Here is a 17,832-nt window from a genome sequence, read left to right as displayed (position 1 = left end):
CACTCACAGCCCAGAAGACCAACCGTATCCTGGACTGCATGGGAAGAAGAATCATGGCCAGCAGGTCGAGGGTGGTGGTTCTGCCCTTCTACTCTGCTCTGGTGAGACCCCCTCATCTGTAGCACTGTGTCCAGCTCTGGAGTCCTCAACACAAGAAAGGCATGGACCTGTTGGAGCAGGTCTACAGGAGGGCCACAAAAATGATCAGAGGGCTGGAGCAGCTCTCCTGTGAGGACAGGCTGAGAGAGTCGGGGCTGTTCAGCCTGGAGAAGAGAAGGCTCCGGGGGGACCATATTGTGGCCTTCCAGTACTTGAAGGTGGCCTACAAGAAAGATGAGGACAAACTTTTTAGAAGGATCTGTAGTGATAGGACAAGGGGTGATGGTTTTAGACTAAAGGGTGGTAGACTTAAACTAGATATTAGGAAGAAATTCTTCACTGTGAAGATGGTGAGACACTGGAACAGGTTGGCCAGAGAAGTGGTAGAAGCCCCATCCCTGGAAACTTTCAAGAACAGGCTGAACAGGGCTCTGAGCAACCTGCTCTAGTAAAGATGTCCCTACTCACTGCATGGGATTTTGGACTAGATGACCTTTAAAGGTTCCTTCCAACCTGAATTATTCTATGATTCTGATTTTGGCCTGCTAAGATCAAAATGCCTTAGCCTTGCTTACATGTCAAAGTATGGTCTGGAAACCAGATCCTTAGTTTTTGCATAGATTATTTTTGTTTCCTTCCTTATGTATTAATCTCTCAACCTGCCTATTTTTTTAGTATAATCCATCTATTTATCTGGATTTTTTTCCCATCCTTTCAAAAGTAATTTTAAACTCGCATTGCTTTTACTGTAGCAGAGTTGTGTGGATTGAAACTCTTGTGCTCCGTAACTCGCATATGATAGTATTGTTTGCCACCTCCTTACAGAGGTGTGTATGTGTGTATATATGCAACCAAATATGTTCTTATTTTATAGAACAATTTTAGGTAGATCTGCTGTTGCTGTTGTCGCCACAACTTGCATTGCTAGCATGAGGACATGTGTTTGTGTGAAGCCCTTTGACTTTTTGAAAGACAAGATTTAGGCTAGGTGGATCATAGAATCATAGATTGGTTTGGGTTGGAGGAGACCTTAAAGACCATCTAGTTCCAACCCCTTGGCCATCAGCAGGGACACCTGCCACTAGACAAGGTTGCTCAAAGCCTCATCCAGCCTGGCCTTAAACACTTCCAGGGAGGGGGCATCCACAGCTTCTCTGGGCAACCTGTTCCAGTGTCTGACCACCCTCACAGGAAATAATTTCTTCCTAATATCTAATCTAAACCTGCCCTCTTCCAGTTTAAAGCCATTTCCCCTTGTTCTATCACCACCTGCCTTTGTAAAAATGTCCCATTCCTCTTGCTCACTCGCTTCCTCATGAGGGGAATAAAATCTGGTATAATGCTTTTTTATGTGAATAGACCTATACGGACAATGTCAATATGACACCCAGTAAAGAATAAAATTTGGAGTAACTGAAATTGCAGGTAAATGCAAAGTGTATTCTTGTATCACTTGCTTTTGTGCTTATGCATTTTGATATGCCTGTATGTCACTGCAGGAGATCTACAGTAGAAACTAAGGTTTCAAGTAGGTGAAAATTCATATATTTAAGAATACATTAATGAGCTTGTTAATAAATATAACTGTGAAACAGGTTTCTTACAAGCTGATAGTTCAGGTTTTTTTTTTAATCCCAAAGAAAATTGGAAATCTAGTGAGATACAACTTTACTGGGATAGATGAGTAGGGCCTATGCTTGTTGTGTGAGGGGAAAGGAAATGGGAGGAGGATGAATAAATAAGACTCCTAAAAATAACCACAAAGCATGTGTGAAAACAGTAAAATATTTTTGCTTCCATGGATTCTTGCTGTGTAAACAGAAGATAAACACTTAAATTACCTAAAATTAAAATTATATCCCTATTAGATCACATTATTTAGAAGGTAAACTTGTATGTTTGTTTTTTCTAGGTTCAAGAAGGCGTTTGAGTCAGAGCCAACATTACAGTCAGGAATTAATTATGCAGTACTCCTCCTGGCAGCTGGACATTGCTTTGATACTTCTTTTGAGCTGCGGAAAGTTGGTAATTATAGCTTGCAAATTCACAGTGACATTGCATTTTAGTGAATGTATGACACCACCCACTGTCATAGGGGAAAAAATCTGATGGTTGTATACGAATGCTTTGATAGTGAGCATGTGAACATTTAAGTTGGTCTCCCCTACCACCACTGATCCCACCTGATCACAAGTGAGTGCTATCATGAAGATCTGGTTCCAATGTCAAGGTCTTAACTGGTTAACAGAGCTTAGTGAAAACTGACAGCCCTTCTTTGCAATGGCATCATTTGTGTGAAATGGGAACACCTGAGGGGGAAATCCAGTTCCAGCTAGCATTCTTTAAAACAAACAAACCAACAAAACTCTCTGTAGAACTGCGGGGAATATGGACAAAAAGTCCATCCTAAGAGTGGGGAAAATGCACTTGACTTGAGCTTGGGATGGGCTGAGAGAAGAATGTTTCTCTTCCAATGCTTTCTTTGAGGTTTCCTGAATGTCTGTATTCATAGAATCATGGAGTGGTTAGGGTTGGAAGGGACCTTAACTATCATCTAGTTCCAACCCCCTGTCATCAGCAGGGACACCTTCCACTAGATTCCACTCCGGAATCACAGAGTGGTTTGGGTTGGAAGGGACCTTTTAAAGACCATCTAGTCCAACCTACCTGCCATGGGGAGGTAGGGACATCGCTCGCTAGATCAGGTTGCTCAACCTGACCTTGAACACTTCTAATGATGGGACATTCACAACTTCCCTGGGCAACCTGGTCTAATGTCTCATGATTCTAACCATAAGAAAAATTCTTGCTCAAGAAAGAAGAATCAAGGTGTCCCATTTGCTTTGTGATTTTGTTTGTGATTTTGCTGGACTTGAAGAGAATGCAAGGTCAAGATTAGTCAGTAATACTTTCAGGGAAGGTATGGGAGAAAGCACTGAATGTTGTCATATGCAGTAACATATCCTTTGCAACTGGCATTCTTCTTCATTCATTGATATAATTCTTGACTTACTGTATAGTCTTTTTTTATCCTTCTGTCTCCCAAGGAGGTTATCAAGTGAGACAGAAACAGTGTTCTTCACTCCACAGCATATTTCTTATTTTGTTATGGGAAATATTGTCAAATTGCTTTAAGCTTCAGGCTGACTTATCTATTTTGAAACAAGTTTTCAAATATATATATGTGTATATGTATATACATATATATATAAAATATAGACTCTATGTGTGTCATTGGTCATTGATTTTTTTTTTTTTAATTTTATTTTTTTAATAAGACTATGGTCACTGTTCATAGAAAACCAGGTTGGAAGGGACCTCAAGGATCATCTGATCTAGCCTTTCATGGCAAAAGCACAGTCTGGACAAGATGGCCCAGCACCCTGTCCAGCCAAATATTAAAAATGTTCAATGTTGGAGAATCCACCACTTCCCTGGGGAGATTATTTCAATGGCTGATGGTTCTCGTTGTGGAAAATTTTCCTCTTGTGTCCAATTGGAATCTCTGCAGGGGTAATGTTTTCCCATTACCCCTAATCTTTTCCATGTGAGAAGGGAGTCTCCATCTTCTATGTACCCACCTTTAAATACTGGAACATGATGATGAGGTCTCACCTCTGCCTTCTTTTCTCAAGACTGAGCAAACCCACTTCTCTCAGCCTTTCCTCATATGGTAGGCTTCCCAGTCCTTTGATCATCTTCATGGCCCTTCTCTGGACCCTCTTCAGCCTGTCCACTTTTTTTTTTCTTTTTGTATAGCAGGCACCAAAACTGAACAGTGTTCCAGGTGTGGCCTGACAAGTGCAGAGCAGAGTGGAATAATGACTTCTTTATCTCTGCTGGTGATGCCCTTGTTGATGGAACCCAGCATCCTGTTGGCTTTCTTTGCTGCAGCAGCACACTGTTCACTCATATTGATCTTCTTGTTCACCAGGACCACCAGGTCCCTTTCCACAGAGCTGCATCTCAGACTGTGCTGCACTCCTGGATTATGTTTTTATAGGGGAAAGACCTTACATTTGTCTTTGTACAGTACAGTGAGGTTTGTCAGCTGGCTTGAGTTGTGCTAGATTCTGAGGATAATTCAGTGTTTTCTTTGTCTTGGACTAACATTAATGTTTTAAACAAAAATGCAAAACCACAGAGGTTGTGTGGGAAAATGTTTTGCTTTTCTTTCCTGTCCCAAGAATCTCTTACATGTGTGTCACTGTTTTGATATCACCTCTTGTTTAGATCTGTACAAGACCATGGTGTTAGTACTAGATTTGCCTGGCAGTGCTTTCAGTTTGGTGTCCACCTGCAGCATTATCTGTAGACCATAAAAATTAGACAAAGTCTGTCTTCTGGTGGAGATGAGGAGAGAGGCAAGAGCAAGCTGGTTGAAGCACAGTCCAGGTTATATGGGAATTATATTGGTAGGTTGAAAAAGGCTAAAGAAGGATATGATCCCTAACAGCACTTCAGAGGATGCATGATGCTGTAACTAGAAGATGCAAATCAGATGTATCTGATTACACTGGCAATAAGGTAATAACTTCAGTAAAACTAAGTCCAGTATCCAAGATAATTTTTACCAATCTGCATCAGATCAGAAAATTTGCCGTCTAAAAGTTCCTACCTCTCCTTGTCAGAGAATAGTTCACAACTAAAGGATCACATGAAAATCCTCCTTCTATTTTCTGAAAAGTATTGCTTTCTTAACTGTACAGAATTGCAGAACTTTGAGACCAAAACAGAAATGCAGTGCTTTGCATGTACAGTAATGAACTCTGCAGGCTGTGCAACTTTGACACATAAAGGATCCTGTAACATGAATTGTTCTGTCAATATTTGAGCAAGGAAAGCAGTTTATTTATAAAGCCTTCATAGTAATATTTAACTGGTAATATCTACTTACTGTATTTTATTTTCTTCACAAACTGTGGGTATATTCTTGGTGTTATAAAAACAATGGATTTTCTGGCATTAATGGTTCCTCTATTTTGGCTTATTTATTTTTAAGGCAAAATATTTTTAATAAAATATACTGGAATTCAGTTGCTACTTTTTTTTTCCTCCTCCCCCTGCAACTGCCAAGTTTATCATGGAAGGAGAGATTGTCTTATACTTTTCTTATACTCTTAAACTTTTTAAAAAGGTTAAATCAAAATAAACTAGAGAAGATAAATTTTACAAGGAGACCATAAACTCTTGAGTGAAATTTATGAAGATGTTCACTTTTCATGTCTGCATAGAAAGGTTTTTTGTTCCCCCTACCCCTAAAACCAGACCAAACTTACTGGAAAACAAAACAAAATTAAAAAACCTACCTCTATAAACTAGAGTTATAGTCTTTTGAACCTATTCCTGCTCTCTCCACGCTGCAACTGCATTTCCAGCTTGCCTTTAAGGGATAAGTAAGTTTGTAGATGAGCTTTGTAGAGTAAGGTCAGCAAGCTGGAGTGAGTTTTAGCACAGAGTACCTCATCTTTCTCACAAAAAAATGATGAGAGGCTGATGCTGTCTTCTTTAAAGTAATAGGGTCCACTTCACAGAATACTTGGATAAAACTTCCTATTCATCCAGTCTGCATTCTAGTGGTGTCCTCAGATATCATTGCTGCTACACAGCCATCCTTTCTCTCACCATCTTCCTATAGCTCTCCCTTATTCTGTGAGCTGGGACTCAAAAATCCTTGCTGTCACCAGTCTTACCCTCCTAACAAACACTTCTCCCTGCTATGCCAGTAATTCCAGTCCCTCCCCATATGAGTTGTGCTTTTCATCAAAACCACACAGTCAGTTTGTACCTTGCTTTGGCTCTGTTCCCATGTCTGGAGCACTGGAGGGTTGTGATGGGTGGGTTCCTGTAGGTGCAGTGAAGCATGGCAGAGTCTCTGGCCTGTGAACCAGAGACCAGTGCTGCTACTCGCTGTGCCAAGTAGTCAGTGATGGCTTGTCAGCGGTCACCGCAATGGTGCGTGCCATCACACGGTACTCAGTGAAGGCCCTCTGCACAGCTAAATTGCTCCCTTTCCTCTTCCTCCCAGCAAAGGTATACCCATCCAAAATGATTCCTGAATCCTTGGGATACCAATTCCTTACTTCCATTGTGATGAGGTCACATTCAAAGCCTGTGGAATTTAGTAGGTGTCGATCTGCTCTTGTGTGTTGCTGTGATGTGCATGCGAATGTTTTAGACATTCTAAGTCCTTCAGCCTTTGAGGATGTTGCTGGGTACTGTTACTCTGGGGTCCTGAGGGAGATTGATTTTTTTTCTGTTTACTGTGTTGTGTGAATAGTGTGTAGGTTTTGGTTTCTAGAACCCAACTGAAGTTGAGCGCATTTAAAACAAATTTGTCCTTCCTGTCCTGCACTGACAAGTGTACGTGTACATCCTCAAGTGGTCTCTTGACAGTGTGCATATATATATACATATATATATATATATAGCACCCTGGCTTAAAGCCTTGCAGAGTTGATATATATAGACATGATCACTGCTGTATGTTGTGGAGTTGATGAAGGTGTTGTATGTTGCATCATGTCTTAGTTTTGATATATTTTGTAAAATCTATTGCTTTTTTCCCCTCTTAATGAATAACCAAAGAAACTTCTTACCCAAGAAGCAAACAAATAAACTTTTTATGATTTAAGTATCATTTTGTTCTATATGTTACTCAAACATGACAATTTCTTGTTAGTAAGAGAGCACAGTGTGAAATATGGATGTGAAATAGTCTACAGAACACTTGAATACAATTTTACATTTTAAAAACTTTTACTGTCTGATGTTGATAACAGAAAAATGTGAACAATGAAAACAAGGTGAATTTTGTAGACTGAAATGTAGCTAATGTAACGATATTGATTTTCATAAGACTTATTGCTGCTTCCAGTGTGAAGTTTAGTCAGCTATCTACTTAAGGAAGGCTAAGGTAAAAATAAAAATCAATAGTTGCATTGAAATTTCTTGTGAATCCTCAGCCTTAATATCAAGGACAAGGGAAGGTGATGTGGGAGGGAAACTGTCATAGTGGAGTAGTGTGGGAAAAGTGAATAAAAGACTGTGGTGCTGAAGAGGCTGGTCTTGTAAGCTGCAAATTGTTTTATTTGCAAGGGATGGTGTAGCATTATCTCATGTTAGCTATAAATATGTAGCAGCTTATGTGAACTGAAAATCATCCTGAAGGCCACAGGGAAATCTGTAATTCTCAGAAAACATAGCAAGTCAAAATAAAACCTGAGGCTCTCCATAGTGTTGAGTTGCTGAGGGACTTATGAATATTAATAGATGTCTTTCATTGGGGTAGGATTTGCTGCAATTAAAAGAACATCACTGCTGGAAGAAGCTCAGTGGATCATCTGTTCCTTCTGCATGGGACCTTGTCTATAAAGGTAAGTTTGGGTCTTGGGGCTTGTAAGTCAATAAAACAAAGCAGAAAAAAACATAATAGGTGCCTTATTCAGCATCTGTTAAGTTTTTACAGCTATGTTGTGTAGCCTAAGGCCCCAATTTACCTTTACAGATGAGGTCCATGCAAGAACATAGGTAATCTGACTGTGGCCTTGTCCTGACAGTGATGTCTTAAAGTTCCTTTCTTGAGAAGGCTTTAGGAAGAGGGGGAGGGGGAAAAAAAATTTGCTGCCACTTAGGGTGTTTAGAAGGTATATAACATTAACTGGTAAGTATGATTTCCATCTTACTTCACTGAAGTGGAGGGACTACAGTAATTTAAGCAATTAATAGATTTCAGATCAAGGAAATGGTTATTTTAAAACTGCATTAATACATTCCTATGACCTGTTATTCTTTTTACTACAGGAGTAAAGATCAGCAGCCTACTTGGTAAAAAGGGGAGCTTGGAGAAACTGCAGAGCTATTGGGAAGTGGGATCTTTCTTGGGGGCCAGTATGTTGGCTAATGACCATATAAGAGTGATCCAGGCTTCAGAAAAGCTGTTTAAGCTAAAGGCACCAGCATGGTAAGGTGATAAACAAGATCACGTACATTGCTGTATATTAAAACACTGAACTCCTTCAGCTTTCACATTTGGTATTGTATTTAGCTGATGGGAGATTGGTTTTGGTTTTTTAACCGATTTTGCTGTTTGTGTTTTGTTTCACTGCACTTTTACCCAGACAAGGGACTCTCTTCCCCTTTTGCCCTTATTCAGGAATAGATTTGATATGAATCTCTAATTTGATGTCTGAGAAGAGTGGATTCACCATTGGCTCCAGGCTCTTCTGTAGGCAAGGGGGAAAGGAGTTGCCTGTAGGCATCGTACTTCAGTGGTTAGATTGCTGAAGAGCAGTGGTAGTGGCGTGTGGGTTTAGCCATAACTACCTGAAAGTTTTTGGGAATGCAGACAACTTGGCTAGAGAGGTATGGATATACCTTGGAATACTGTGATGGTTATTGCACATACCAGCTGATTCAGGAACTTGAACATAAATGAGCTGTATGGTGCAAGTTGCATCTCATTATGATGAAGAAGAATGCAGATGAAAGTCCAATTAACAGAAAGGCTATAAATCTAGGGTTAAAGAAAACCCTGTAGGCTCAATATCTGTTATGCAAAGGCCGAGATGTGTGCTCTGACAGCAGGCTCCTGGCACCTGTTCTGCTCTGGATGTAGGCGGCAAGTAAAAACCAGTCACCTGCTCATCAAAGGCTGGGATCCTGTTAGCTGAGGAGAACCAAGACTCCTTTCTGACTAAAAAAGTTGTCACTCTGCCAACTGAAAAAGTGCATATGTCACAGCCTATGTATTTTTGTCTTTTTATAAAGGCTAGAAAGTGTCTCCAAAAGCTGATCAGAGAATAGTGTATATATGTGTGCTACAATATGGAAATGTTAAACTCCTATATCAACATAACATAGGAAACTGTCAAAACTAAGAACTCTAATTTTCTGACCAAATGTTTTATAAATCTGTTTACAGTGTATTACTATCTGCAAGGTTTTCCATTTTCACTATGTGCATGTTTTACTGAAAAGCTGGATAGCAACTCTGTGGAAGTCTCCTGGTAGAGTTTTCTGGAGTTTATGAATGCCTGGTTGTCAGGATTTTATGTTCCAGTGCCTTTGGGGTTTAAATCTGTGGATTTAACTCTGAAAATACAACACACTCATTTGTGCTTCAGGAAGGATTCCTCCTGTGAGCAATTCCTTCCCAGTCTGTTGCCTGCTGTTGAGTAGTGCCCATTTGGTGCAAAAGGGAGTAGATACAGTACCTTAAGCTGGATATCCCCATCACCTGAGAAGGATGATTGGAAAATGCACAGCTATGGAACTGTTCCCAAAAGGCCTTCTGAGTTTATGTTATATCTTCTTGTCATAATCCTGGAAACAGAGTTTCCATTAATAATCTAATTGTGGTAGGGTGATAACTGTGATAAATCCTCTTTAAGCATGCTTGTCTCATTGCTTTAGTATTCATAAAAAATGTGTAAGGTTGTTTACAACTTCTTTCAAAAATGCCAAGAGAAAGCAATGTTATGAGGAGCCCCAGAAATTGGCCCCAGTAAGTAGAACAGCAGAGAGAGGGATGAACTGCATTTAGGGGAGACATTCAGCACTGCTCTTGTCCTTCCCTAGCAATGCCAAAAGGCCGCTTAGCGTAGCTGTTGTCTTTGTAGCATAATCCATTCCAGAAGTGTCATGTTTTAGAAATCGGTGTTAAACAACTGCCAAAGCAGATACAATGTGGAAGACAGAACAGTGTAGAAAGTTAAACTAGTGGACTTTTCACATGAGTTTTTATTTGAGGTTGGTCACTACTGAAACAAGTTTGACATGGACTCAGTTTGGTCCATAGGTAGAGGACTTAGTTATTTCATTAAGCTTTCGTGACTTAGGACAGGAGATGGTATCTGGGATCAGGAATATATGCAGGAAGGAGTGTCCCAGAACTCATTGGTATTTTAGGCAGCTACATTTCCAGTTCAAAATGCGGAATTGCTATTATTAAAAACAATCCTAGAGAATCAAAATCTTACTGGCTGCCTTGGTGTTGCAATGGTGAATGCTTTAGTTGTGGTTAAAGGTGGAGACACTATTATTTGCAAACTATATTAATTTTACTATCTATGTATGCTTGGATGATCACAGGTACCTGAAGTCTATTGTAGAGACTATTTTGATATATCAGCATTTTAAGAAACTGACTCCAGAACAACATACAGCCAAACAGGAACTTGTGGACTTCTGGATGGACTTCCTTGTTGAAGCCACAAAGACAGATGTGTCTGTAGTTCGATTTCCAGTAAGTGGTTATTTTGTTGTTGTTTTGGTTTTTGTGATTTTTGGTTTTGTTTTTCTTTTAAAAAATTGTGACATGAAGGAAACGAGCACAAAACACTGTTGGTTTTAGGTTGCCAGACAATAAACTGCTTGTCCAGAAGAAATGTATTTGACCTGTGTATTAGATTGATTTTAATTGATTGCACTTGGCTACAATGGGATTGCACAGTGTATTCCATATGAAAGTAATGAGGAAAACAATCAAGACAGAACTTTGCTATTTAGTGTTTGCTGCCAATGAGTGTACTTCTAAAGCAGACTTTAGCAGTGTATTCCAGGTGATACCATATTAATTATACTATGTTTTGAAGAACAGGTATTTAATTTCAGTCTCTTTCTAGCTTAGCAGGCTTTGCATATCTTACTGCTAATTAAGTCTGTGCTCTTAGAGGTTAAAATTCAGCCCAGGCAGTTAGAAATCTATTGTTGCAGCTACTAGACAAGGTGTTTCAACGACATTGCGCTATAAGAGTTGGGATATGTGTGTCTCCAAAAGCTGATCAGAGAATAGGTGATCACACACACTGTTTTGATTTCTTAAACACTTTGCTGAAAATTTTTATTAGATACTGTGGTGTTGCACAGTGTCCTGAATGTATACTGTAAAAAGATCTTTGTTCCCTGTACATATTAACTGTGGGTGTACGGGAAGTAATATCTTGAGTATTCCTTTTAGCTAACCATTAGCAAATACAGCTTTTTGTTTTAAATAGCAGTTGCTATTGTCTCCCAGATACTTGAAGTGCATACTGGTTGTTCTGTACAGTTCTTCTGACTTCCGTGTGTAGATGGTATAATAAGCCATAAGGAAGCCTCTCGTGTTGAACAGCAACAGCTTGAAGCAGTAAACTGAAAGCAACGTGAGACTCTCTAGGGAGTCTGGTTCTTCTCCAAGGAGAATGGGCATAAAGTTTTGCACAGAGGCAAAACAAATATTTTTAATCCTCTGGTTTTTGTAGAAGACAAGGCTGTCTTTCTTTTAGATTTTTGATGATGAAATGGTTCAATTAGATACTTAAAATAGGCTCTGCCTTATTAAACTGTCCAAGTTAAATGGTTTTGATTTTTATTAAGAGATAAGCTGAAACTGGTCATTGTGATAGCATGAACCAGAAGATAAACCCAGTGACCACATAGTTTGTGTTGTACAGGAGACTATTCTGGTGTTGCAGACACAAGAAAGACATGGACTTGTTAGAACAAGTCCAGAGGAGGGCCACAAGGATGATCAGAGACCTGGAGCACCTCTCCTCTGAGGACAGGCTGAGAGAGTTGGGGCTGTTCAGCCTGGAGAGGCTTTGGGGAGATTTTCTAGCAGCCTTTCAGTACCTACAGAAAGGCTGGGGAGGGACTTCTGTCAAGGGCAGGGAGTGATAGAAGGGTAATGGCTCTAAATGGGAAGAGGGAAGGTTTAGATTAGACATTAGGAAGAAATTCTTGACTGTGAGGGTGCTGACACACTGGAACAGGTTGCCCAGAGAAGCTGTGGATGCCCTCTCCCTGGAAGTGTTCAAGGCCAGGTTGGATGAGGTTTTGAGCAACCTGGCCTAGTGGAAGGTGTCCCTGCTCATGGCTGTGGGGTTGGAACTAGATGATCTTTAAGGTCCCTTCCAACCAAACCAATCTATGATTCTATCTCTCATAATACAAAAATTCTAATTGTGCCTATTCAGAAGAACAGTTACATCATTCAGCAAGTCAACAAAATGAAATATACTAACTTACTTTTCCCTCCCCTCCCAGATTCTTGTGAATAATTTATTTTAAAATAAGTTTTTTGCAGATTTCTGTGTTATGAATTGTTCTCAGTGCTTGAACTTAAGGACTTCGCTGGCCATCAATACTAGCCTAGCTGTCAGTTGCTTTTTTTTATCTGGTAGCATCAGTGCCATCATCCTCTTTTCAGTCTTTAGAGGAAGAAATGACATAGCGTGTGAGTAACTTGCTATGGGCTAAAGACCCCAATTTGTGAAATGATCTAAACCAGATGTAGAAATTATAAATGTCTGGAGATGCCAAACAACACATTTGAAATCCCACCGGTCATCATTTACAGAGTTAAATGCCTAGGTACTTCTCGGAATTTGGCTTTGCACTTCTTCCAGTGTGTCTGCGTGCTCATTGACTCTGTAGGAGGTGACATAGCTTAGATTTGACTCTTCAGCCATGGCTCTTTCCAAGACTTTCTGCTTAGGTGTTTATGTTTTGGGGTTTTTTTAAGTAGATCAAGGTGTCCCAGTCGATCCTTATTTCCTAAAGCAATTCTTTCTACTCCAAAAATTTTCAAATGAGAAATTCTGTATCTTGGATATTTTGAAGATGAAGTTGGACTGGAGTTTTTATTGGAGAGGAAAGGTCAGAAGAAAGGAAGGAGATTATCACTTTGTTAACCATCTTTAACTTAGTCCTATTTATAAATGTCTTTCAGCTAGACACTGAAGGCTAAAAATCTTCCTGTTCATGCTGCAGTGGGAGAGTAGTTTTTTCTTGAATTAATAACAATGCTTTAAATTCTGCAGAATGAGAAAACCTTTGACACAGGCGATATAGGTTTAGTGTTTTAGACATCTAGTTTTAACCACTGAAAATCTAAAATAGATAGTTCTAATGAGAAACCACATTTCTCAAATAGCCAAACTTGGTTGACTTTTTCCTTTAAAGCATTCTGGAAGCTTCAAAGGTCTGGAAGTAATTTCAGAGTTGCTGACTTAATTTACAAAGTAGTTATGTTAGACTAAATCTTGCTGCATTGCATCCTATCTCTTTTATATGATGGCTCTAGTTTTTGTTTCACTTATTCCAGGAAATTTTCTGTAATCTTTAGCTGTCAGCCTCTGCAGCACTGCTTGCTGCTTTTGAGAAAATCGTGGTGACTACAGTTCACAGTGATCTAAATCAAAAGCAGTTCAGTCTAGCTCTAGGTTGATGTGGTTTATTTTTATTTACCCAAATGTGCTCCTACCAAAAGATGATAAAGGTATACCATCTGCACGTGGGAGATGAATGTTCCTGAATGGCATTGCAAGAAAATTACTTGTGACAGAACAATTTCAAAATCTGATAGTTGTCAGAGAAATAATTTGGAAATTTATGATATTTGCTACCAATTGACACATAATAGCCTTGCATAAAAAAAGAACAAAATTAAAATTGGCTTTAAAAAAAAAAAAAATCTTAAATTACTGTAAGCCATACTAAACTAAGCCAGTACCTAAAGTTTTACCTTTCGTTCTGTTTCCCTTGTTTTTCCTGCTATGATATGACTACAGAAATAGTTTTAACAGTTTTTAATACTTTTTAAAGTTCTACATTTTTTGTACTAACTCTTAAACTATTTTTTCTACAAGGTTTTAATATTAGAACCAACAAAAATCTATCAGCCCTCGTATCTCTCCATCAACAGTGAAGCTGAGGAGAAGACTGTATCTATCTGGCATGTGTTGCCTGATGACAAGGTATACCATGATGTTTTCTGTAGTTGTAACCTTTTCACAATTTAACAGCGTGCATGGCACATAAGGCATATAGCATGTGAACAGTTACATCTAGTGATGGGTTCTGCAAAGAAGAAAAGTTTTTAGGAACATGCAAGAAGGTGCTGTGGACATATATTGCCATGCTTTTTTTTTTTTTTTTAATATAGCATTCTTAATTTTTTCTTTAAGTTTGTCCTGTTGTTCAGTGGATCTTTTGTCTCCATCATTTTTTAAAATAACTTGCATCTTCTTACAGATTGTTTTAAGCCAGTGTGTAATATACAACAGGTTTTTTGGTTAAATTTTCATAAGTAATTTACAATATATTGTCATCATACAAATAATGAAGCATAAAATTACTTACACAAACAGAACTATCTTCTTCCTGTATTTGCAGTATTGCTTGTCAGCTGTGGTAAATACTGTGAAAGTAATAGAGACTGATGTCTTAAAATATGAGCAGAATCAATCAAAAGCCAAAGAAATATTTGGAAGAAGGACAGATAGATGATCAGAAGGTCTAGAAATTGAAAAAGCTGGGAAGTCCATATGTCAAGGTGTGAGATAGCCAGACCTGTTTGGAAAGGAGCTTAGAAAATCTGGAGATGCAAAGGAGGAGGAAAACCTAGCATGGTTATCGCATTCTGGGATGCTTAGGAAGGAAAATATTGGTAAGAGTGAAGACGGGGAGGATGTTGTAGGACCTCAGAAAAGGATAGGATCACAGGGGGGAGTAAATAAGAATGAATGGAGGCTGAGTCAGCTGGAGGCACAACACTGGAGATAGTGCAGTTTGTAAGAACTTCATTCTTCAGTGGCAGCACTTTGTTTGCCTGCAGGATAGGACAGTGAAGACCTATTTTTCAGTTAAGTCATCCTTCAGCTTTCATACTTGTAGTCTGTTAAAGGAGAAACATTTTTGCATGCAGAATATGTGAGGCTGTACTGCTTAGAATTTTTGTTGTGAGTTTATGAGAAAATGTAAATGGACAGTGGCTGAAATAACATATGTGGAGCAAAAGCTGAAATGTTTGCCTAGACCAATGAATTTTTGTTTATTTGTGGTTTATTCTGATTTTTTTCCAAGTAGGATCAGCCTCTGAGAATAATATAAAACATTAACTTATGCAATTCTTGGGCAAAAACAAAATTTATCACACAGTAAATAATGATTTGTCAGTACTACAGAGTAAATCTTGCTATTTTAAAATAATCTGTTCTTGAAAGTATTTCTGTACTTAGAATTTAGTCTATTTAGAAACTACTTGTACATGCATAATTTTGGGGGTTTTTGTAGGCTTTTTTTTTTTGCGTGTATGTAGTTCACCTCCAAACAATTCTTTCTGTTCTGTTAAGTGGCTTATCTATAGTATAAGAAGGAACAGGACTAGAGGAAATTTTCTGGACTATTGAGTCCTGTTTACCTCTGTTGCAGATGCTCCTGCCACGTAATGTTTTGCATAAAACGATCAGGCTCTGTCTGAGTACTAGTGTAGGTTCCACAGATGACCATTTGTGCTGGAAAGTGGTTTGAGAATGCCACTGTACCTCTAGAAGAGCCTGGAGCAGAATACTGCTGATGAAATAAAAGAGCTGTTTCAAACCCAGACCGGAACTCAGTGGAGCCTGCAGCTGGCAATTTTGTACTAAATAGGCAAATGATAGTCAATACCAGGATAAATAATGGCCTTTTCCATGGCTTTTTTAGCAGCATATCTTAACATTATCTTTAATAATACCAAGCTTAACATAAACAAATGCTTATAAAAGTCAGATAGCGCTATGTTTTGTAGAATGCACAGTACCTTTGCCTTGCAGTTCCCTAATTTTAGCAGCCCTTTCCGCATGGGGTTAGAGGAATGCAGCGCTGCTGTTTGGAAGTTCGAAATAGAACAGCCTGTCTCTGTTTCGCGTTGGCTTCTGAATCCATTTTGAGTTTTGTTTTGGGTGGTTGGTATTTTTTTGCCTAACCAAAGAACAGATGCTGAATTTGGATAGCACTCCTGATATATTTACTCCAATGTATTCAAAACTTGGCAAGATCATGAGGGACATAACTTTTATATTATTTCGTTGCCTGAGAACTTTGTGTGGTAAATAAAATATATATGAATCTGTGAGAGATTAGTTGCATACAGATGACAGGTAAAAGCCACAATACTTATACTTCTTGTTATGCTCCTTGAGCATTTCTGCATGTCAAGTTGTATATTTTAACTTATTTAGATTTTTCCCAATAGTGGGACAAGTATTGGACAAGTACCAATAGCTAAGCTCTGAAGAGAGTTTCCAAGCATGGAAAATTGGAAAGTGGCAGGGTTTGTATATGGAGGGAGGAGTAAAAGTGCAGATTCACCCTTATTAGCAGAGGGATTGAGTTGATGATATTTCTTCATATAAGAGAACCAGGCAACTCAAATAGTAGTTTCACAGACACTTCGTAGTAGCATCAGTTAGTACCTCCACTTCAAGATGCAATCACACCTTTTCTTAATATCAGGCTATTCTCCTGTCCCTGTACCTAACTGGAGAAACCCTTCCCCCCATTTTACATTGAAGAAATACTGGAATTACTGCTTTATACTTTATAATAGTGTAAAGCTTGCACTTCAAGAAAGATTATTATTTGTATTGTTGGTACATTGTGTTTAGGCATTTTATGTTAGCATCACAACCTTTAATGTGATTTGAGCAGGAAGGAAAGAATTACAGAAGAGGAGAAAATTGATGTAGGAAGCCTTATAGAAAGCTGTTATAGCTGTGAGAATAATTTCACATTGTGCAACTCTTCTGGCAGTGTATCTGTTCTGACATCTGTATATTTCACTATTCATGAAATGTTTTATAAACTACATGGTTTCTTGTCTTCTTTTGGAATACATTTGATGATGTTTGTATTTGACACAGTGCCCTTATGCTATAAATTACCTCTCTCTCAGCAAGAAATGTTTCTGTGCCTTTTAATTGCTCAGGTCACTAAAATGCCCAATTGAATTCAGCTCTAGAAAGCAGAGGTTCTTCAAATGTGTTGCTTATTGTGGTGGGATCCCAAGGTTGCCAGGACTTTGAGGTGGTGTAGTTCCACCTTTTCCTGAAAGGAGAATGTTTTCATTAGAAGATACAAAAGGCTTCTGTTTCCTACAGTAGTGTTTTATTAGCACATAAACATAGAGCAATATGACTGTCTACAGAGAGAACTCAGTTCTGCTGAATATGACAGATGTAAATTTTAAAGATCTGAAAATAAGTGAGGCTTGGCACTTTGTGTTTTCATAGGGTGGCTTCTTTCTTCTAGCTTTGTTTATTAGTCCAGCAGCTCTTACTGCTTTCTTCTGGATTCCTAGGGCAATAGTCTCCTTTCTCTTTCTGCAGACACTTGGCCTTCAGATTTGCTCCTTCCCTGAGTAATTCCTCCTACTTTTCAAGCATTTCCTGCTTTGCTGTCCAGTGGCAGGCTTCCTGCTTGTAGCTCTCTCTGCCTTGTCTTCCCACACACTAGGACTTTGAGCATGCAGAGCAGGTTTTTGTTATTCTTGGAGGTGGAATTTTTTAACCCACTTTCCAGAGGGTCACACATGAGCCCAAGTTCAGCACCCAGACCAGGCTATACTTGCAGCCCTTCTGATAGGCTTTTTTGCATGCTTTGGTGGTTTGACCCACAGTAGGACCATGCAGTCCTGCACTGACTCCCCTTACCCAGTGAGATGTGATGGGAGTTTCAACAAAGGGGACACAGGATTAGGATGAAGGACAGGAACGGGTCACTCACCAGTTATGGTCACGGGCAAAACAGACTCAACTCGGGGAAGAAAAATCAATTTAATTCATTGCCATTCATCTGAGTAGCGCACTGAGACATAAAAACCACATCTTACAGCACCTTCCCCCACCCCTCCCTTCTTCCCGGGCTCAAATAACTTTGCTTCCAATTTCTCTACCTTCCCCACGCAGTGGCACAGGGGCAGGGAATGGG

General features: G+C 39.1%; 1 protein-coding gene across 1 annotated transcript in view; it reads left to right on the top strand.

The window, feature by feature from the left end:
- Window positions 1-2,011: 2,011 nt before the first annotated feature.
- Window positions 2,012-17,832, top strand: part of MAP3K5 (mitogen-activated protein kinase kinase kinase 5) — a gene marked incomplete at both ends in the record, with an annotated part of 34,149 nt that continues 18,328 nt past the window's right edge. The window contains 4 exons of the mRNA XM_010178277.1: window positions 2,012-2,124; window positions 7,903-8,062; window positions 10,192-10,345; window positions 13,731-13,838. Of these exons, the coding sequence (XP_010176579.1) occupies window positions 2,012-2,124; window positions 7,903-8,062; window positions 10,192-10,345; window positions 13,731-13,838 (535 nt within the window). The remainder of the gene's footprint in view (window positions 2,125-7,902; window positions 8,063-10,191; window positions 10,346-13,730; window positions 13,839-17,832) is intronic.

The sequence above is a fragment of the Antrostomus carolinensis genome, unplaced genomic scaffold (genome assembly GCF_000700745.2).
Source record: "Antrostomus carolinensis isolate BGI_N321 unplaced genomic scaffold, ASM70074v2 scaffold13761, whole genome shotgun sequence".
NCBI lineage: Eukaryota > Metazoa > Chordata > Aves > Caprimulgiformes > Caprimulgidae > Antrostomus > Antrostomus carolinensis.
The sequence above is the reverse complement of the archived record's forward strand: the minus strand, read 5'-3'. Positions and strand labels throughout refer to the sequence as shown.